This window comes from Salvelinus fontinalis, chromosome 2 (genome assembly GCF_029448725.1).
Source record: "Salvelinus fontinalis isolate EN_2023a chromosome 2, ASM2944872v1, whole genome shotgun sequence".
NCBI classification, from domain to species: domain Eukaryota; kingdom Metazoa; phylum Chordata; class Actinopteri; order Salmoniformes; family Salmonidae; genus Salvelinus; species Salvelinus fontinalis.
In genome coordinates this window covers 24,226,324-24,248,866 of record NC_074666.1, presented here as the reverse complement: position 1 = coordinate 24,248,866, position 22,543 = coordinate 24,226,324, and the positions used below count along the sequence as shown (strand labels likewise).

Sequence of the window (22,543 nt, the reverse complement as noted above, 5' to 3'; positions counted from 1 at the left end):
TTTTATTTATTTACTTTTCTGCTCTTTTGCACACCAGTATCTCTTCTTGCACATGATCATCTGATGATTTATCACTCCAGTGTTAATCTGCTAAATTGTAATTATTCGATTTATTGCCTACCTCATGCCTTTTGCACACATTGTATATAGATTCTCTTTTTTCTACCATGTTATTGACTTGTTTATTGTTTACTCCATGTGTAACTCTGTGTTGTTGTCTGTTCACACTGCTATGCTTTATCTTGGCCAGGTCGCAGTTGCAAATGAGAACTTGTTCTCAACTAGCCTACCTGGTTAAATAAAGGTGAAATAAAAAAATAATAAAAAAAAAATAAAAAAATCATTGTTCTTCCTCTGTCAACCACGGTTACCTGCAAGGAAACACGTGCCGTCATCATTGCTTTGCACAAAAAGGGCCTCACAGGTAAGGATATTGCTGCCAGTAAGATTGCACCTCAATCAACCGTTTATCGGATCATCAAGAACTTCAAGAAGAGCGGTTCAATTGTTGTGAAGAAGGCTTCAGGGCGCCCAAGAAAGTCCAGCAAGCGCCAGGACAGTCTCCGAAAGTTGATTCAGCTGCGGGATCAGGGCACCACCAGTACAGAGCTTGCTCAAGAATGGCAGCAGGCAGGTGTGAGTGCATCTGCACGCACAGTGAGGCGAATACTTTTGGAGGATGGCCTGGTGTCAAGAAGGGCAGCAAAGAAGCCACTTCTCTCCAGGAAAAACATCAGGGTCAGACTGATATTCTGTAAAAGGTACAGGGATTGGACTGCTGAGGACTGAGGTAAAGTCATTTTCTCTGATGAATCCCCTTTCTGATTGTTTGGGGCATCCTGAAAAAAGCTTGTCCGGAAAAGACAAGGTGAGCGCTACCATCAGTCCGGTGTCATGCCAACAGTAAAGCATCCTGAAACCATTCATGTGTGGGTTTGCTTCTCAGCCAAGGGAGTGGGCTCACTCACAATTTTGCCTAAGAACACCGCCATGAATAAAGAATGGTACCAACATATCCTCCGAGAGCAACTTCTCCCAACCATCCAGGAACAGTTTGGTGACAAACAATGCCTTTTCCAGCATAATGGAGCACCTTGCCATAAGGCAAAAGTGATAACTAAGTGGCTCGGGGAACAAAACATCGATATTTGGGGTCCATGGCCAGGAAACTCCCCAGACCTTAATCCTATTGAGAACTTGTGGTCAATCCTCAAGAGGCGGGTGGACAAACAAAACCCCACAAATTCTGACAAACTCCAAGCATTGATTATGCAAGAATGGGCTGCCATCAGTCAGGATGTGGCCCAGAAGTTAATTGACAGCATGCCAGGGCAGATTGCGGAGGTCTTGAAAAAGAAGGGTCAACACTGCAAATATTGACTCTTTGCATAAACTTTAAGTAATTGTCAATAAAAGCCTTTGACACTTATGAAATGCTTGTAATTAAACTTCAGTATTCCATAGTAACTTCTGACAAAAATATCTAAAGACACTGAGGCAGCAAACCTTGCTGTAACTAATATTTGTGTCATTCTCAAAACTTTTGGCCACGACTGTACAGTTGAAGTCGGAACTTTGCATACACTTAGGTTGGAGTCATTAAAACTCGGTTTTCAACCACTCCATACATTTCTTGTTAACAAACTAAAGTTTTGGCAAATTGGTTAGGACATCTACTTTGTACATGACACAAGTAATTTTTCCAACAATTGTTTACAGACAGATTATTTCACTTATAGTTCACTGTATCACAATTCCAGTAGGTCAAAAGTTTACATACACTAAGTTGACTGTGCCTTTAAACAGCTTGGAAAATTCCAGAAAATTATGTCATGGCTTTAGAAGCTTCTGATAGGCTAATAAGACATAATTTGAGTCAATTGGCGGTGTACTTGTGGATATATTTCAAGGCCTACCTTCAAACTCAGTGCCTCTTTGCTTGACATCATGGGGAAATCTAAAGAAATCAGCCAAGAAATTGTAGACCTCCACAAGTCTGGTTCACCCTGTGGAGCAATTTCCAAACGCCTGAAGGTACCTCGTTGATCTGTACAAACAATAGTACGCAAGTATAAACACTGTGGGACCACGCAGCCGTCATATCGCTCAGGAAGGAGACGCGTTCTGTCTCCTAGAGATGAATGTACTTCGGTGCGAAAAGTGCAAATCAATCCCAGAACAACAGCAAAGGACCTTGTGGAGATGCTGGAGGAAACAGGTACAAAAGTATCTATATCCACAGTAAAACGAGTCCTATATCGACATAACCTGAAAGGCCTCTCAGCAAAGAAGAAGCCACTGCTCCAAAACCGCCATAAAAAAGCCACACTACGGTTTGCAACTATACATGGGGACAAAGGTTGTACTTTTTAGAGAAATATCCTCTGGTCTGATGAAACAAAAATATAACTGTTTGGCAAGTGGGAAGCTTGCAAACCGAAGAACACCATCCCAAACATGAAGCACGGGGGTGGCAGCATCATGTTGTGGGGGTGCTTTGCTGCAGGAGGGACTGGTGCACTTCACAAAATAGATGGCATCATGGGGTAGGAAAATTGTGTGGATATATTGAAGCAACATCTAAAGACATCAGTCAGGAAGTTCAAGCTTGGTCGCAAATGGGTCTTCCAAATGGACAATGACCCCAAGCATACTTCCAAAGTTGTGGCAAAATGCCTTAAGGATAACAAGTCAAGGTATTGGAGTGGCCATCACAAAGCCCTGACCTCAATCCTCAATCCAGCTCTGTCAGGAGGAATGGGCCAAAATTCACCCAATTTATTGTGGGAAGCTTGTGGAAGGCTACCTGAAACGTTTGACCCAAGTTAAACTATTTAAAGTCAATGCTACCAAATACTAATTGAGTGTATGTAAACTTCTGACCCACTGGGAATGTGATGAAAGAAATACAAGCTGAAATAAATCACTCTCTCTACTATTATTCTGACATTTCACATTCTTAAAATAAAGTGGTGATCCTAACTGACCTAAGACAGGGAATTTTTACTAGGATTAAATGTCAGGAATTGTGAAAAACTGTGTTTAAATGTATTTGTCTAAGGTGTATGTAAACTTCTGACTTCAACTGTATATATATATTTGTTTTTTCAGAACATTAACTGTGTGTATGTAGATACGTGTGTACGTAGATGTGGAAAGGTAGATACAAATGATTTGTTGCAAGTTGGGGGGGTTTCACACCTAGTCCAAGTTGGGGGGTAGGGTTCACACCTAGCTCGGCTATTAGACAATTCTTTATTAAAGGTTGAATAGTTAATTGTTCAGCTAATACTTTTCCCCCTTTCCACTTGTTAAAGATTCCAATTGATAAAGTGTTTCTAGCCACAATCGGCCCCAACCCCAATTAATAAATTTGGGCACAGTCGATAACGTGCTGGACTTCGGGCTAGAATGTTGAGGATTCGAAACCTGCTTCCTGCTTGTTTCATTACATTATTATGTCTCAAACCAAATAGCCTGGATTGTTACTCCCATCTCGTTCCTCACCCTCTTCCACGCGTCATTCTCCACCTGAGTGGCTCACTTGTGGGCGTACTTTTAGGATATGGTAGCACCTTCGGTTGTGTGTCAAGAATTAAACATAGCAAGTTTGTATGAAGGTCTGGTAATTCAGAGGCAAATAGTAATATGCTCTAAACCGCTCTGGTGACAAACAAACTTTGCTGCCCTGTTTTCAATCGTCCACATGGCTGGGAGAACCTCCTCAGATTAATGCAGATGAAGGGAGTTAGATATGCATAGGAAGTTTAGCGTACTGTTTTTTTCTTCTGTATATATGAATTACAAATCAGCCTTTACTTAAATCATGTTTCTAGTATATTGCATAGTTACAATGTGTAATCATTGATGTCCCAGGAGCGGCAGTGTTAAACACCGTTGAAGTGTATAATTGTAATACATACATGCAGACAAAGCATCATTCAAAGAATGAAGTTTGATACACCTGGTATTGGATATAACTGAAAAAATAGTTGCTAAATAGCGATTTTCGTAAATTAACTTTATGACAACAAAATATGCACAATCGTTTGTCTCAACATTAACATATTCCTCTCAATTGTACATTCTTTGCTTGACTCATTATAATTACTTACATTTGCTTCCACCGTAATGTTTTCGTCAGACACCTTTGCTGAAGAAAGTCACCAGCGACGGGTGGCATAACGTCAAATTCATCATTGGAACCACTCAATATGATTGGTCATATAAAAACCTTGGGACCCAAATACATAATGAGTGCTCTAACTCCCCCCTGCGGTGGTCTGGAGCAATGAAGCCGTGACGCTGGGTATCTCAAAGTCCCGCGGTGTAAGCTCGCAACTTTTAAAGGAGGAACCACTGTACCACCCCTACCTTATCACAACACAACTGATTGGCTCAAACGCAGTAAGAAGGAAATAAATTCCACAAATTAACCTGTTAATTGAAATGCATTCCAGGTAACTACCCCATGAAGCTGGTTGAGAGAATTCAAAGCTGTCATCCAGGCAAAGGGTGGCTACTTTGAAGAATCTCAAATATATAACACTTTTTTGGTTACTACGTGATTTCATATGTGTATTTCATAGTTTTGATGTCTTCACTATTAATCTACAATGTAGAAAATAGTAAAAATAAAGAAAAACCCTTGAACGAGTAGATGTGTCCAAACTTTTGACTGGTACTGTATATAAACAAAATATAAACAATATGGACTATGGTCAAACGGCTGATGTTACCTTCATACACGGCTGAGAAGCCCTTGCCCACCCAGTTGCTGCTGCTTCTGAACTCTATCCATAGCCGACTATCCGTGGAAACGATAGGGCCAGGTAGACTGTCCCCACAGTAACGGCCTGATGCAAAAGATAAAACAAAAACACCACAACAACTCCAGGGTAATGACTAATAACAGCACTGAGATAGGCAGCTTTTGGGCTGGGATTCATTCCAATCTGAGTTAGATCCACCTTATTGTGAGATTTACATTTAAAGGTCATTTCCAATTGTGCCAACATGTGCAAAGTTTACTGTGAACGCTGTCTCCATGAATGAGGGAACACTACCTTTTAAAGGTGCATAGCTGAGAAGGGGCTATTGGATTGAATCCGAGGCATAGTGTATCACTATTACACAGACAGCTGGCGATGTCTGATCTTTATGCATCAGTCTATTATTCTGAACATATTGTACATTCCAACCATTCTAACATTTGTCTGCTCTAGGATTTAAAAATCTCAGGTGAACATTAACTTGATTGGATGTTTTCTGAAAGAGTTATTGGCAGATGTAGATAGCAGACCTCTCTATGGAGAGTTCTCTATGGATGGGTTCTACTCTAAATCTTTTTCCAAGTAAAGACCTTTCAGAGGGGCTTTTCTCCCGAACCCGTCTCGGACCTCCACATGGTCATACCAGCACAAGTGACTCCTGTAGAGGTCCATGGCAGTAATGTTCAGAATTATCTGTGTGAGAGAGAGAGAGAGAGAGAGAGAGAGAGAGAGAGAGAGAGAGAGAGAGAGGCAGACAGACAGACACGCAGACAGACAGACAGACAGAAATGAAGATAGGGAGAGATAAAAGAAAGTAGAGTTTGTTAAGGGTAGCACATAAAGGTAAGAGGAAGTTAAGCGTTTCTTCTCGAGTGATCGATAGAGCAGCGGAATTAAATTCAGATTGAGTTGTCAGGCAATGTAGCCAATGCACCTCACTTGAATCAAACCAGAACTATCCTCCCCTTTGTTATAGGATACAGTATATTTGTTGTCAAGTGAACTGATTAGGGGTTGCAAAGTTTACCAGTAAACTATCAGAATTTTGGTATCTTTCAAGAATATCACAATATATCTAATGGCCCTTCTGGGTACATCAGATTAGGTGTCTGTAATAATCTCTGGCCCTCTGTGTGGCTTTATCACATAAAATATGTCAAATAATTAAATAAGATAATTAAAAAAAAATGTAATAGAATGACAACGCTGTAAAACATTGTCCTAAATACAAACCAGCAATTTTGTGAAAAGCATTGGTGTTTAATATGAGGGTTTCAGCATGAAATATCATTTTTATTTTTATTTACACATTTTTATTTATTTTACTACGTCATTATGTATTTGTTGTCAATGTGTTTTTTGTCAAACGGGTGTCGGTTGTGAAAAAAGTCAATAGTTGGAAGCGTTGCAGAGATAATTGAAAATAATGCCATTGTTGATTAAATGCTTTTTTCATTAATTAGGCTATTTTCTTTTCAACCATATGGTCTATCTGCTAGAAACTCATGGACAGAATGTGACTCCTTTCAGGAAACTAGGTGTATGTCGCACATCACCACTTCACAGGAGCGTAACATGAACAGTTATTTTAATCATATTCATTTTTAGTCATAAAAATATACATTTATTTTTTATCAAAATGCGTTTTTTTGGGCAGAAATGCCTTCTGAAACGTGAACTTCATGTGCCTTAATAACAAACTTGTTTTCCAGCCATAAATACATTTACAATCGTTAAATTAAGACTCTAGATTGTTTAGCCACGGAAAAAGACAGGAACATTCACGCTAGCCATGATTGACTGAGATAATGAATGGGCTGGACATGCCGGGAGATGTTTGGATTGGTCTGCCATTTAGCATGCTTCCGTCTATAATGTGAGCTGTTCAGTATGTGTTGACAGTCCTTTCTACCGCACCGTTTTTGAAAGATATAACATTAGCCATCGAGAAATACAAAAGTTTTGCTACTTTTGTCAACAACATTGAAGCCCTGAATTTAGCAGGCGTTATCGACAGATCAGTTGGAAAATGTGATGGGCTACTTTCTGCACATGCCACGTAATTAAATGGTTCCAGTCTGCCATGAAGCGTTCACCCATGTATAGGACGGGTAAGAGTCTAGCTACATTTTCAGATATAAGTTTGTAATTTTGTCATTAAGTCATTTTTATTGCAAGTTAAAGCATACTGTTAGTTAGCTAGCAAACATTAGCTTGCTGACTCAAAAGCTAACTTAACGTGTATGATCTGTTTAGTAATGTTATTCAAATCAGAAAACCATTTGCATTGCTAGTTATAGCTTAATATTAGCTAGCTAACATTGAACCTAGTTTGTTAGCTTCAGCTACCTGGAGATTCATACTACAGCTATGACAATGTTTATAGTGGTAGTAGTATGCTTTGGGATTATGCCGGTCCATTGTTTAGCAAGTTAGCTACATGTCTAAACAAAAGACTCCATTTCGGCTGGACTATTACATGACCCATCAAATTAGCCGGGTATTTTTATCTGGACACTTTCTGTTTTTGATATTGCTGCTATGCAAGTAACCATTTCACTGTACCATTTACACCTTCTGTACTGTATCCTGTGCATGTGACAAAGGAACGTAGATTTGATTTGATATAGCATGTGTTTACCACATAGCCTCACATGTGAATCCTTAAAAAGATAGGTGGGGTTAAGGCTTAAGAGGGTGTGAACGATGTTGAATAGGTGTAGACAAAAAAAGAGTTCTCCAGTAGGTGTACTAAAACATTCAAGGCCATTTTCTCAAAAGTAGGGTTACAAGTTTATCAACTTTCAAAGCAGAATTACTTTCCCATTGTTCCTAAACTGCAGTGTATGATATACTATTTTCTAACTCTGAGTCTCTACTTCTTTCCAACACAATTTCTAATTTTGCTACATAAGACCGAATCGAGGCGGTCGGTCACATACAGTGCATTCGGAAAGTATTCAGACCTCTTGACTTTTTCCACTTTTTGTTACATTACAGCTTCATTCTAAAATGTATTAAATAAATAAAAATCATCAATATACACACATCCTCTTTACATTGATCATCCTTGAGATGTTTCTACAGTTTGATTTGAGTCCACCTGTGGTATATTCAATTGATTCGACATGATTTCGAAAGGCACACACCTATCTACCTAAGAAAAAATGAAAAAAATGAAAAATAAAGTACATTACAATGATTTATTTTACGGGGACTGAATGCTGAGTTAAGGCTCCCAGGCTTGCAAGGACAGATCAGATACAAATTCAATTAGCACTAAGGTACGAAGTAAATGGTGTCGAGGCCTTTGGGCCCAACAAGTAGCAGGATTATTTGAAGCATCCCCTGAAGCCCCCTCCTGCTGTTCAAAGCCCATTCGCTGGCATTTTCTACAAGAAATCTGCTTCCAGAAATAAAAGCTTCTCCCAAGTGGGTGTGACACCTGCTCCCGTTGCCTGCTGCACTGCTGCTTAGATTCCACCTGGCGATCTGTTCACCGTCTGCCCTGGCCTGTCTCCCCCTGTCTGGTACAGGTACCGCCACCACGCTCATCCATTTCTCCCGAGATTTCGCTCGCCTCCAGCACTCACACACTGCTGGGGTGAGTGACTCTGAACTTACAATGGCTAGCCCCAAGTCTTTATATACTTTATTTTTTTATTGTACATTTTGCCTCATGACTCATGCATACTTTGTTGACTACAAACTTTCTTTACCCAACCGTGGGACAGACTATGTTTGTTGCCACACTCGGGACTCTGACTCTCTAATGGTTACACAGACTTTTGGCCTCCTGTCCTATTCTAACCACCTCTCACCGGCTTTGTATTCATGTTACCTGATGAAATTGCTGTACAATATGATGTTGTTGCCATCTGATGCACATTCAGATGTCATAAATCAACGCTGCAGAGCTCTCCCTGTCCTCTGCCGTGCCTTGATTGTATTACTGTTGATGACATCTGGAAATGTGCATGTACACCTTGGCCCATCTACAGTTGCTAGCCCCAATTCTGACTTGTGCTCTGATATCTGTTTCACCGATTTCTGCTCTCGTAAAAGCCTGGGTTTTCTGCACGTTAACACAAGAAGAGTATTACCTAAAATGGACCAATTGAAAGTGTGGGTTCACAGCTCCAATCCAGATGTGTTGGTCATAACTGAGACATGGTTAAGGAAGAGTGTTTTGAATACTGATGTTAACCTTTCTGGTTACAACCTTTTTCGGCAAGACAGATCTTCCAAAGATGGGGGAGCGGCAATCTTTACCAAGGATCACCTTCAGTGCTCGGTTGTCTCCATCAAGTCTGTCCCCAAACAATTTGATTTGCTGGTTTTAAGCATTAAACTTTCAAATAGCTCTTTGTTGACTGTTGCTGGGTGCTATTGTCCTCCATCAGCACTGGACTGTACCCTACCTGCCCTAAGCTCTCTCCTGGCCCCTTAAACTAAGTCTGAATTTGTCCTGCTTGGTGACCTAAACTGGGACATGCTAAACCACCTGACCAAGTCCTAAAGAAATGGGACTCCTTAAATCTTTCTCAGATTATTACCAATCCCACAAGGTATGACTCCAAACACCCAGAAAAGGCTACTCTCCTTGATGCTATCCTCACAAATAATCCTGCTAGGTATCAGTCTGGTGTTTTCTGTAATGACCTTAGTGATCACTGTTTTACAGCCTGTGTTTGTAATGGCTGCTCAGTGAAACGACTTGTCTTAATTTTTGATAGACACTTGCTATCACAAAACTAAACTTTCATGAGCAAGCCTTCCTTCATGACCTGGCCTCTGTAAATTGGTACAGAATGAGCTTGATCTGAGAATTAAAATGAGAATTAAAAACAGGTTCAGCCCCTGGTTCGACCGTGATCTTGTAGAGTTACTCCACCTCAAGAATAGCATTTGGCGAAAGGCTCGGCACACGAATACTCAGTCTGACTGGCTATCATTCAGGCAAATGAGAAATAAGTGCACTCAAGCTATCCGGAAGGCCAAAGTTAGTTACTTTAAGGAGCAGTTCTGTCTCTGTGGATCTAACCCAAGAAGTTCTGGAAACGGTTAAAGACCTGGAGAATAAACCCTCCTCCTCACAGCTGCCCATATCCCTTAAATGTTGATGATGTGGTTGTTACTGACAAGAAGCACATGGCTGAGCTCTTTAATCACCACTTCATTAAGTCAGGATTCCTCCTTGCTTGTCCAACATTTCCTCATCTCCCACCCCTTCTAATGTGACTATCCCCGATGCTTCTCCCTCTTTTTCCCCTGCCCTGCTACAAACTTTCTCTCTGCAGGCAGTGACTGAGTCCGAGGTGCTAAAGGAGCTCCTTAAACTTGACCCCAAAAAACCATCTGGGTCAGATGGGCCTATTTCTATTTTGCCCTGTTTATCAAAAGTGTTTGAAAACTTGTCAATAATCAACTGACTGGCTTTCTTGATGTCTATAGTATTCTCTCGGGTATGCAGTCTGGTTTCTGCTCAGGTTATGGATGTGTCACTGCAACCTTAAAGGTCCTCAATGATGTCACCATTGCCCTTGATTCTAAGCAATATTGTGCTGCTATTTTTAGTGACTTGGCCAAAGCTTTTGATACAGTAGACCAGGGGTGTCAAAGTCAAATGGACGGAGGGCCAAATAAAAAATTTAGCTACAAGCCGAGGGCCGGACTATTCGAATGTTCATTGAAACATTTTTAAATGACGCATATAGTCTAGTGAACCTAATTGAACCTACTGAAAACCTAACAAATATATTCCAATATGATCAGATAAATAAAGCAATATTTTCTTATGGCTCTGTCAGTAATCTTTAATTTTCAACAGACACAAAAGACAAATTTCCTTTATATAAAAATCCCCATAACATGAACATTAAATGAAAGAAACCGGTATTCAAGGCACCATCAGTAGCCTATATTTTCTATTTTAGCAAAAGTGGGCTAAATTTACTTCAAAGAAAAAAACAATAATAGCAATTTTCTATCATCCACTCAACTGAAATATTTTTAAAATATAATTGGATTGAAATACAATAAAATAAAGTGCAAAAATCTATTAATCAAAAACAACACTTTGTTTAAGGAGAAGTAACATGCAGTGAAAACAAATATTAAACTTTAACTTTTAAACTTGAACTGAGTAAAAACTCTAAATATGTGATTGCACAGTAATGTTCACTTGTTTGAGGTTGAGGGTGATACTTGGTGGTGTCCCATCTTTTCCACAAGTTCATCAATGTTCGGGGTAAGGCTCTGAGCTGAGGAAATCCTCAGAATTGAGTGGAGGTGTTCAGCAGTAAGTCGACTTCTGTGTGATGTTTTGTTCAGGTTCATCAAAGAAAACAGTTGTTCACACAGGTATGTGCTGCCAAACATAGACAACGTTTGAGCAGCCTGGATGCGCAGCTGGGGCATTGTGTCGGGGAGGAAACGGGCGAACTCCGCAGCACCCACTGCCGCATATTTTGCCCTCAGTGCATCATTGCATTGGAGGTCAATCAACTCCATTTGGAGGTTTGGTGGTGAGCTTTCCACGTCAACAGCAAATGGGTTACCGAGCAGTTCCAACCTGCTTTTTTGTGCTTCAAAGTCAGCAAATCGGCGTCGAAAGTCAGCGGCAAGCATACCTATTTTATCAGCCAACTGTGCGCTCGGGAACGCACTGGTAGAGAGCTTCTCTTTCATGGTCTGGCAGCTGGGAAAGTGGCTCAAATTTTCTTTCCGCATCTGCGTCTCCCACAGAGTCAGTTTGGTTTTAAATGCCTTCACTGTACTGTACATATCAGAGATGACATGATCCCGACCCTGCAGCTGCAAGTTCATTGCATTCAGATGACTCGTAATGTCACACAGAAAAGCCATTTCACACAGAAACATTTCGTCTCGGAGTTGTGTTGTGTCTTTCCCTTTGCTGTCCAAGAACAGACAAATCTCCTCACGAAGCTCGAAACATCTTTGAAGCACCTTTCCCTGGCTTAGCCATCGCACCTCTGTGTGATAAGGCAAATCACCATGCTCCGTTTCTAACTCCGTCAGAAATGCCTTGAACTGGCGGTGATTCAAACCTTTGGCTCTGATAAAGTTAACTGTGCGCGTGATGATGCTCATTACATGCTCCATTTTCAAGGCTTTACCGCACAACGCTTCCTGGTGTATGATACAATGATAAGCTGTCAGCTCACCTGTCGCGTTTTCCTCTTGCATCTTTTCCCGTATCTTCGCCACCAGTCCGCTCCTGTGTCCACACATCGCAGGTGCTCCGTCGGTTGTCAAACCCACGAGTTTTTCCCAAGGCAGCTCCATCTCATTTACACATCTTGACACCTCTTCATACAAATCATGCCCCGTAGTTGTGCCATGCATAGGACGTAAAGCCAAAAACTCCTCTGTCACGCTTAGGCTGGAGTCCACTCCGCGGATGAAAATTGACAACTGGGCAATGTCAGAAATGTCGGTGCTCTCATCCACAGCCAAGGAATATGCAATGAAATCTTTTCCCTTTTTCACAAGCTGCTCTTTTAGATTGATGGACAACTGGTCTACTCTCTCGGCAATGGTGTTTCTGCTCAGACTCACATTTAAAAAGAGTTGCCTTTTTTCTGGGCAAACTTCGTCACAAACTTTAATCATGCAGTTTTTGATGAAATCCCCCTCCGTAAATGGCCGGGCTGATTTAGCGATCTCTTCTGCCAAAATAAAACTGGCCTTGACAGCAGCCTGGCCTTGTGATTTGGCTTTTTTGAACAGAGCCTGTCGAGATTTGAGGCCTCGTTTTAATTCCTCTGCCTTTTGTAGCCTTTGTTCCATGTCCATATTCTTGTTTTTGTCCGCGTGTTTCGTTTCATAATGTCGTCTCAGATTATACTCTTTCAGTACCGCCACACTTTCTCCACACAGAAGACACACAGGTTTTCCAGCTACCTCCGTGAACATATACTCCGACTCCCACCTTGTTTGAAACCCCCGGTTCTCAGTGTCCACCTTCCGTTTTGCCATTTTTGATGGGTATCTGAAAGTTAATTTTACTGTGATGCTGACGACTGCTGTGCCAATAAATATTGAAATGAAGCAGCCTACTGCTCGGTGCGTCACCGTTGCATTGTGGGAAATGTAGTATTGGTGCGTGTAAAAGATCTGCGGGCTGCCGGCTTGCTGCGGTCTGCGGGCCGGTTCTAATAATAAATCAAGATCATCCCAGGGGCCGTAAAAAACCTTCTCGCGGGCCGGATGTGGCCCACGGGCCTTGACTCTGACATATGTGCAGTAGACCATTCCATTATTGTGGGCTCGCTAAGGAGTATTGGTGTCTCCGAGGGGTCTTTGGGCTGGTTTGCTAACTACCTCAAAGAGTGCAGTGTATAAAATCAGAACATCTGCTGTCTCAGCCACTGTCTGTCACCAAGGGAGTACCCCAAGGCTCGATCCTAGATCCCACGCTCTTCTCAATTTACATCAACAACATAGCTCAGGCAGTAGGAATCTCTCTCATCCATTTATATGCAGATGATACAGTCTTATACTCAGCTGAGCCCTCCCTGGATTTTGTGTTAAATGCACTACAACAAAGCTTTCTTAGTGTCCAACAAGCTTTCTCTACCCATAACCTTGTCCTGAACACCTCAAAAACAAAGGTAATGTGGTTTGGTAAGGAGAATGCCCTTCTCCCCACAGGTGTGATTACTACCTCCTGATGCTTTAGAGCTTGAGGTAGTTACGTCATACAAGTACTTAGGATTATGGCTAGAAGGTGCACTGTCCTCTCTCAGCACATATCAAAGCTGTAGAATAAAGTTAAATCTAGACTTGGTTTCCTCTATCCTAATCACTCCTCTTTCACCCGAGCTGCCAAAAACTAACCCCAATTCAGATGACCATCCTACCCATGATAGATTACAGAGACACAATTTATTGATCGTCAGGTAAGGGTCCTCCCAAGCAGCTAGATGTTCTTTACCATTCGGCTATCAGATATGCCACCAATACTCCTTATAGGACACATCACTGCACTCTATACTCCTCTGTAAACTGGTCATCTCTGTATACCCGTCACAAGACCCACTGGTTGATGCTTATTTATAAAAACCCTCTTAGGCCTCACTCCGCCCTATCTGAGATACAGTGGGGCAAAAAAGTATTTAGTCAGCCACCAATTGTGCAAGTTCTCCCACTTAAAAAGATGAGAGAGACCTGTAATTTTCATCATATGTACACTTCAACTATGACAGACAAAATTAGAAAAATAAATCCAGAAAATCACATTGTAGGATTTCTAATGAATTTATTTGCAAATTATGGTGGAAAATAAGTATTTGGTCACCTACAAACAAGCAAGATTTCTGGCTCTCACAGACCTGTAACTTCTTCTTTAAGAGGCTCGGACTTGCCTAGTTAATTAAAAGGTAAATAAAAAAAAAATTTTTTTAATAAAAATCTATATGAGGTCCCAGTCAAAAATGCATGTCAAAGCAAAATCCAAGCAATGGGGTTGAAAGATTTGTACTTGGAACTCCGAAACAGGATTGTGTTGAGGCACAGATCTGGGGAAGGGTACCAAAATATTTATGCAGCATGGAACCATCAAGACTCTTCCTAGAGCTGGCTGCCCAGCCAACCTGAGCAATTGGGGGAGATGGTCACTCAGCAAGAGCTCCAGAGTTCCTGTGTGCAGATGAGATAACCTTCTAGAAGGACAACCATCTCTGCAGCACTCCACCAATCAGGCCTTTATGGTAGAGTGGCCAATGGAAGCCACTCCTCAGTAAAAGGCACATGACAGCTCGCTCAGAGTTTGCCGAAAGGCACCTAAATACTCTCAGATCATGAGAAACAAGATTCACTTGTCTGAGGAAACCAAGATTGAACTCTTTGGCCTGAACGCCAAGCGTCACATCTGGAGGAAACCTGGCATCATACCTATGGTGAAGCATGGTGGTGGCAGCATCATGCTGTGGAGATGTTTTTCAGCGGCAGGGACTGGGAGACTAGTCAGGATTGAGGGAAAGATGAATTGAGAAAAGTACAGTGAGATCCTTGATGAAAACCTGCTCCCGAGCTCTCAGGACCTCAGACTGGGACAAAGGTTCACCTTTCAACAGGACAACGACGCTAAGCACACAGCCAAGACAACGCAGGGGTGGCTTCAGGACAAGACAGGACAGCAAGAACCCGAACTTTAACCCGATCGAACATCTCTGGAGAGACCTGAAAATAGCTGTGCAGTGACACTCCCCATCCAACCTGACAGAGCTTGAGAGGATCTGCAGAGAAGAATGGGAGAAACTCCCGGAATACAGGTGTGCCAAGCTTGTAGCGTCATAACCAAGAAAACTTGAGGCTGTAATCGCTGCCAAAGGTGCTTCAACAAAGTACTGAGTAAAGAGTCCGAATACTTATGTAAATGTTTTTTTATTTTAAATAAATTTGCAAGCATTTCTGAAAAACAGTTTTTGCTTTGTCATCATGGGGTATTGTGTGTAGATTGATGAAGAAATAGAACAATTTAATACATTTGAGTAAGGCTGTAATGTAACCAAAATGTGGAAAAAGTCAAGGGGTCTGAATACTTTCCGAATGCACTACATGGACACAGAAAAACTCAGCAAACAAAGAAATGCCCTCTCACTGTCAACTGCATTTATTTTCAGCAAACTTAACATATGTAAATACTTGTATGAACATAACAAGATTCAACAACTGAGACATAAACTGAACAAGTTCCACAGACTTGTGACTAACAGAAATGGAATAATGTGTCCCTGAACAAAGGGGGGGTCAAAATCAAAAGTAACAGTCAGTATCTGGTGTGGCCACCAGCTGCATTAAGTACTGCAGTGCATCTCCTCCTCATGGACTGCACCAGATTTGCCAGTTCTTGCTGTGAGATGTTACCGCACTCTTCCATCAAGGCACCTGCAAGTTCCCAGACATTTCTGGGGGGAATGGCCCTAGCCCTCACCCTCCAATCCAACAGGTCCCAGACGTGCTCAATGGGATCGAGATCCGGGCTCTTCGCTGGCCATGGCAGAACACTGACATTCCTGTCTTGCAGGAAATCACACACAGAACGAGCAGTATGGCTGGTGGCATTGTCATGCTGGAGGGTCATGTCAGGATGAGCCTGCAGGAAGAGTACCACATGAGGTAGGAGGATGTCTTCCCTGTAACGCACATTGTTGAGATTACAATCAATGACAACAAGCTCAGTCCGATGAGGCTGTGACACACCGCCCCAGACCATGATGGGCCCTCCACCTCCAAATCGATATCGCTCCAGAGTACAGGCCTCGGTGTAACGCTCATTCCTTCGACAATAAAAGTGAATCCGACCATCACCCCTGGTGAGACAAAACCATGACTCGTCAGAAAATAGCACTTTTTGCCAGTCCTGTCTGGTCCAGCGACGATGGGTTTGTGCCCGTTGTTGCCGGTGATGTCTGGTGAGGACCTGCCTTACAACAGGCCTACAAGCCCTCAGTCCAGCCTCTCTCAGCCTATTGTGGACAGTCTGAGCACTGATAGAGGGATTGTGTGTGGTCCTGGTGTAACTCGGGCAGTTATTGACATCCTGTACCTGTCCCGCAGGTGTGATGTTCGGATGTACCGATCCCGTGCAGGTGTTGTTACACGTGGTCTGCCACTGCGAGGATGATCAGCTGTCCGTCCTGTCTCCCTGTAGCGCTGTGTTAGGCATCTCACAGTAAGGACATTGCAATTTATTGCCCTGGCCACATCTGCAGTCCTCATGCCTCCTTGCAGCATGCCTAAGGCACGTTCACACAGATTAGCAAGGACCCTGGGCATCTTTCTTTTGGTGTTTTTCATAATTGTGACCTTAATTGCCTACCGTCTGCAAGCTGTTAGTGTCTTAACGACCGTTTCACAGGTGCATGTTCATTAATTGTTTGTGGTTCATTGAACAAGCATGGGAAACAGTGTTTAAACCCTTTGCAATGAAGATCTGTGAAGTTATTTGGATTTTTATGAATTATCTTTGAAAGACAGGGTCTTTCTTTTTTGCTGAGTTTATAATAGATGAATACTATATATATATATATATATATATATATTTTTTTTTAATTTATTCAAATATAAATGACCAACGTTACGATCAATTGCCATAGATTTTCTGTCAATTACCAAAATTGCTGAAGATTCTGGTATCTTTAGTAAATTACCGGTAGCTTTGCAACCCTAGAACTGATTTAACTCACTGAGAAACTCGCTGCACAGTTGTGAACTATTTCCACAAGACAGAGTTTGACAGCTAGCCCTTGGATGTTTTCAACACACCTTCTCTCCAGGTGTGACAGAGATCCTCCAGATACAGTGGACGTAGGCTGCATATCCATTGGGATAACCAGGAGAGGAGAAGTTTCCACTACTATCCTGTAGACTGTCCCCACACCCTGCCCACAAAACAGCACATGGTAAAAAAAAAGAACAGACTCTAAACACACTACAGGTATGGCATAAACTACAATAGAGAAAGAAGGCAGTTTTAAAAAATAAAACATCTCTGGGTTTTAAAAAGACAAGCTTTCGTTTCGGATGTCTCAACATACTGTAGATTTCCTTTAGCCTCAAAAAGGAAGAACAATACCTAGCACTTGAATGGTTGCTGATTTATTGGTTGTTGAATTTTAACAACTTTGGCCATTCCTGGGGCTTGAGTTCTCCAGATTACAACAATCAACTTAATTCCAATTTTTGGAAACAAAGAAACAAAAAAAACAATCAATCTCCTTTCAACCATGACAACGCAAGTCCATTCATCTACTAATGTCACAGCTTTGTCATCATGGTCTTGTCTTAGATTCAGAAAAATGAACACTGTAATCATCAGTCGACATCTTTTGAATAGGCAGGGGTGGTAGTAGTCAGACCTTGTGCAGGGTTTATCAGCATGTTCTCTCTGACATTTCACATGGTGAGAATACTACACTCTTAGAAACAAAAGTGCTATCTAGAACCTAAAAGGGTTATTTGGCTGTAGCCATAGCAGAACCCTTTGAAGAACCCTTTTGGGTTCCAGGTAAAATGGAAGGGTTCTACATGGAACCCAAAAGGGTTCTACCCGGAACCCTCTGCAACCAAAAAGGGTTCTACCTGGAACCAAAAAGGGTGCTCTTATGGGGACAGCCAAAGAACCAGCCTGACAAGTCGGATTTGTCTTACTTGTACACTTGTAGAGTTTGCGAGCTTGTGAGATGTCCCCTTTGCTCAGCCTTGTCCTCTGGCCAATGGGTGGCCTGACTCCATTTACATCATAGCGAGGTAGAATGGTGTCTAAGAAAATGCCTCTGTGGTTCAGACACAAACACAAACACTGAGGGTCAATAAGAGAGACCTATTCCTATTCTCTCTTTGCAGACTGAAGTTTTCATTTGTATTAATGGACAAGAGGAAACTTTGGTTATACTGCGGAAATTCAAAACCATTAATCTTAGATATTACCATCATTAACAACAGTTCAATCGAGTACAGGCTTAACTGAATGAACAGCAAAGACGGAATGCAATATGACATTTTATTAAATATTTTGGAGAATCCTCAGTGCCAGATGATGTGATGGCATCAAACCCCAAAACAGTTGCTGAAAAACAGCAAGTAAGAGAATGAGGGTAAGTTGACATACAAATACATCCCAATATTTGGTTGGTTGAGAGAGAGGAAGGTGATCATTGCCAGAGTGAACCCATGGGTTAAACAACAAGCGTGAGGAATGTGCATTATTGTGCCATGCTTATACAGATGTAGGATCTTAATTTGATCACTCCTTTGTTGATCATATAATTTCCTGCACGGCAGGGAATGCAAATTTGAGGTTTCAAAAACACTTCACTCTGGTCAAGCTGTATATTTCAATAAAACATGGTGAAGGCCCAAAATTGCCAAAATGGCTGCAAATGTTTTACTTTTAAACTCAGACAAAACAGAGATGCTAGTTCTACGTCCAAATAAACAAAGATATCTGCTGTTTGATCTGACAAATAATCTGGATGGTTGTACAGTCGTCTCAAATAAAAAATATTTGAAGAGCAGCTTTTCTCCATCATTGTAACATTTTGGACTTTTTGTCCAAAAATTATGCAGAAAAGCTAATCCATGCTTTTGTAACTTCAAGATTAGACTATTGCAATGCTCTACTCTCCAGCTACCTGGATAAGGCATAGAATTTCTAAGCAAACAGCTGGAGGCAGGGCTTTCTCCTATTGATCTGTATTTGTATGTGCTTTGGCAGTGGGCGGGGTTATATCCCGCCTGGTTGGTCCCATCCGAGGGTATCGTTGGACAATGTCCCCTGACCCAGTCTTCAGTTTCTATGCTGCAATAGTCTATGTGCCGGGGGGGCTACGGTCAGGCTGTCCTATCTGGTGTAATTCTCCTGTCTTATCTGGTGTCCTGTGTGAACTTAAGTATACTCTGTTTGATTCTCCCATTGCGCTCTTGGAGGACCTGAGCCTCAGGACTTCCTGGCCATCCTCAGTCCACTTGGCTATGGTACACTGACGTGCTACATTGTCCCGGACACACACACACACACCTCTCTCTCTCCCTCTCTCCCGCCCGCTCGCCCTTTAATCCTGAAGTGACCTGTTGCACCCTCTAAAACAACTTATTATCTGATCCTGCTTGTCATCTATGAACGTGTGGCCATGTACTCTCATAATCTCCACTGGGCACAGCCATATGAGGATTATCCACCCCTCAGAGCCTGGTTTCTTCCTAGGTTCCTGCCTTTCTATGGAGTTTTTCTTAGCCACCGTGCTTCTATAGTACATCTGCATTGCTTGCAGGCTGGGTTTCTGTATAAGCACTTTGTAACATCTGCTGACAACTGTGGTATAAGCGGGATAAACGCTTCCATTCTATACATACCTTGGAAATAATAGACATCCTTTGTGGAGTTCACTTTTCCAAGGTAATGTGCAGAACGGAGGCGTTTATCATGCTTAAACCAGAGAAAATAATACTAAAGCACACATTTACTGGCATCATTTTTTGTTGTTGTTGATATTTTCATTTTTATAACCTTTCTCATCTTTCATTCGATTAGTTCGATATTAATTGACGTGACCCAGTCGTTCATTCTTTATGTTCCATTGCCATGCTGGTGGCAACGTTCTTATCCCTTGCTTGCTAGCTAGCCAACTAACTACGGCTAACACGGTCACAACCTCTTCACCCAGTTTAACAGCAAAGTAGCTGCATTTGCGTTTGTTTAAAACGTTTTCTATCGACATTCATTTTAATACATCCATAACGATTAGCTGATGATGCCCGATTAGCTAGAAAAGTTTGCCTTCTCGTCAGGATACTCATCAACAATGACTGTTAATTACGAGGAGATAGCATTGCAAACTAGAAACATGTGTGAGGATTTGACAGCATAGCGACAGCAGGTTCATCACTCACCTCGTTAGGTCATCAGATGCTCCCAAAAAAATATGTCTCTGCAAAAACAAATCAATGCTACCTAGCTACATTTCTTCCTCGTTGGACCTGCGTTTACAATGTATCCTATTTCAGTTTCTGTGGTTGTTGATTTAGCTTTCTGTAAGTACAGTATGCATGTGTAGGCGCATATTGCATCATGATTACGAGGAGTCACGATATCTTTTCCAACTGTCCCATTATTTGGTTTTAAAGTCCATTCTAGAATGCCCTTCTAGCCAATCAGAAACAAGTTTTCAACAATGCTGTGGTTTAACATCCACATAATAATTCACATTTCCTGTTGCTGCAGGATTTCCTGCTGTAGCAAACTGGCTCAAATTAATATCCTACATCTGTAGGCTAAGGTAAATAGGTGAATCACATTCCGCACATGGCTATTAGGAAAGAGGAGAAGAAACAAGACGCTATGCTGATGATGATACGTTTGTATTCATTCCCACTACGCCTGTAGAATAGGAAACAAAGTTAATTATGTTGTGCTTACTGGATGAAGTTAAATGATCATTCAGACCAGCCTTCCTGATTGAACTTTCGTAAACTACATTTCCACTGGAAACGCAGTCATGCGTTGGGACAGCTGAGGCGCAAGCCATAATAAGATATTTTCACATGGGGTTCCTGTTTGACACTTTACTACTTTATTGAACTCCCTTTCTGTCCCTCAGCAGCCAGTTAGGGAGCTCACCATCACCCAGTTCCCATGGCGATGCACCCTTGAATGGCAGGCATGTGCAAACAGAGTGTTCTGAATGAGGGCTTTAGGCTGTGCCAAAGGGCTCTGTGGAGCCCAGCCCTGAATGCAAGAGAACAAGGCCACTCCAGCCTAGATTGTCACATACAAAGACCCAACTGGCAGCCCTATATTTACCCTGGCCCGCCTCCACGACCCTGGCCTGCAAAGTGTTGGTGGAGGTAAAAAAGTAAAACACAGAAAAAGCAACAGGGTAACAACATGCACGAGACTGAAATGAAAAGACGTCTGTCTTCTGTGAAATCATTCCAATCAGGACCCAATCCCCATTGCTTCCCATGGTTATTTGCAGGATAACTATGTGCAAAGTGTTAGTTTTGCTGGAAGACAACCAGTTCCTGACAGTGACATTGTTATTCAAACACGTATACTAATAAGAGGATTCATCATGCACAGGGGGGGTCTTGGGGGATATAAGAAAAGAGAAGCTAATATGATCAATTTACATAGCTTAATAAATGCCTATTATTCATTTATTGTATATCAGACAGCTAATATGCAGATTCTTTGGAGATGCTTTACTGCATAAAATTTATATTTGACCTGACTCGAATATGTCAGGGGAAAAGCAAAGTACTTGTTGGAATAATACTCAACTGAAGGTCAGAATACGTTACATGTTGATCCTAAGGAGTAGAATGTTCAACCAGACAGTACCTAATGAACCAAACAGAGCCTATAACTAATCAGTTGCTTTGTACCAACCTTGAAAAGGTATTCCGTGCGTAATGCATGATGCTGTCAAAGTCGTACACTTCCCCAAGAGAGTCCACCTCCCCTGGCTCCATCTTCAGGAAGTTATACTCTTGACCTGGGACAAATGGGAAGAATCAAGATTTGACCTGTCAGACTAAAATCAGGTATTATTCAATAATCTGACTAAATAGGCAGGCAGACAGACAGAGAGAAAGAGAGAGACTTACCTGCCTGGATGTTATCTCTGATAATACTGACATGCTCATCGCGGTCGGGACGTGTATGCTCGTGCCAGAAGCCGATCACGTGGCCCAGTTCATGCACAACGATCCCAAACTTGTCACAGTTCTTTCCTATGGAGATGGCCTGGGGACCTCCGCCCCTCCTGCCCACGTAGGAGCAACACCTGCAGAGGGAGACACAGTCTTTCAGGGGGATATCCGCTTGGGAGACAGTGGGCCTTTTCCCACAGATTGTGCTTGATTAACATTTACTTCAGTCACTTCAGCACACATAATACCTTGTTATTACATTTATTGAATTGAAAAACTACCCATTGATTTGTACTCATTTATTTTCTTTCAGTTCATAAGTTGACTAATTTGTCCCCTGAATTGACTGAATGAAAATGGATTTGACCGTTTACCCCACACACTTCAATAACCCAGTATGGTCAAACTCTGCAACTGGAGAAATACAATACAGCTCTAGCTCTATGGTCAGTCACACATGAAAACCAAGCCCAGATTTAGAAACTGACCAAAGACTTTGCTCTGAGGCAATGTTCCAGGTATTCTTTTTTTGTCACATGCAATTTGTGACAATCTCAGCTAGTTTTGGAGCAAGGGGGGAAACGTGGCTA

General features: G+C 41.8%; 1 protein-coding gene across 2 annotated transcripts in view; it reads right to left on the bottom strand.

Moving 5' to 3' along the window:
- LOC129815129 (bone morphogenetic protein 1-like) overlaps window positions 1-22,543 on the bottom strand; it is a 56,410-nt gene that overhangs the window by 23,515 nt on the left and 10,352 nt on the right. For both annotated transcript variants that reach the window (XM_055868528.1, XM_055868538.1), the window contains exons 5-10: window positions 21,909-22,087; window positions 21,691-21,796; window positions 17,952-18,076; window positions 17,067-17,182; window positions 5,363-5,465; window positions 4,740-4,856 (exon numbers count right to left, since the gene is read on the bottom strand). In XM_055868528.1, the coding sequence (XP_055724503.1) occupies window positions 4,740-4,856; window positions 5,363-5,465; window positions 17,067-17,182; window positions 17,952-18,076; window positions 21,691-21,796; window positions 21,909-22,087 (746 nt within the window). The remainder of the gene's footprint in view (window positions 1-4,739; window positions 4,857-5,362; window positions 5,466-17,066; window positions 17,183-17,951; window positions 18,077-21,690; window positions 21,797-21,908; window positions 22,088-22,543) is intronic.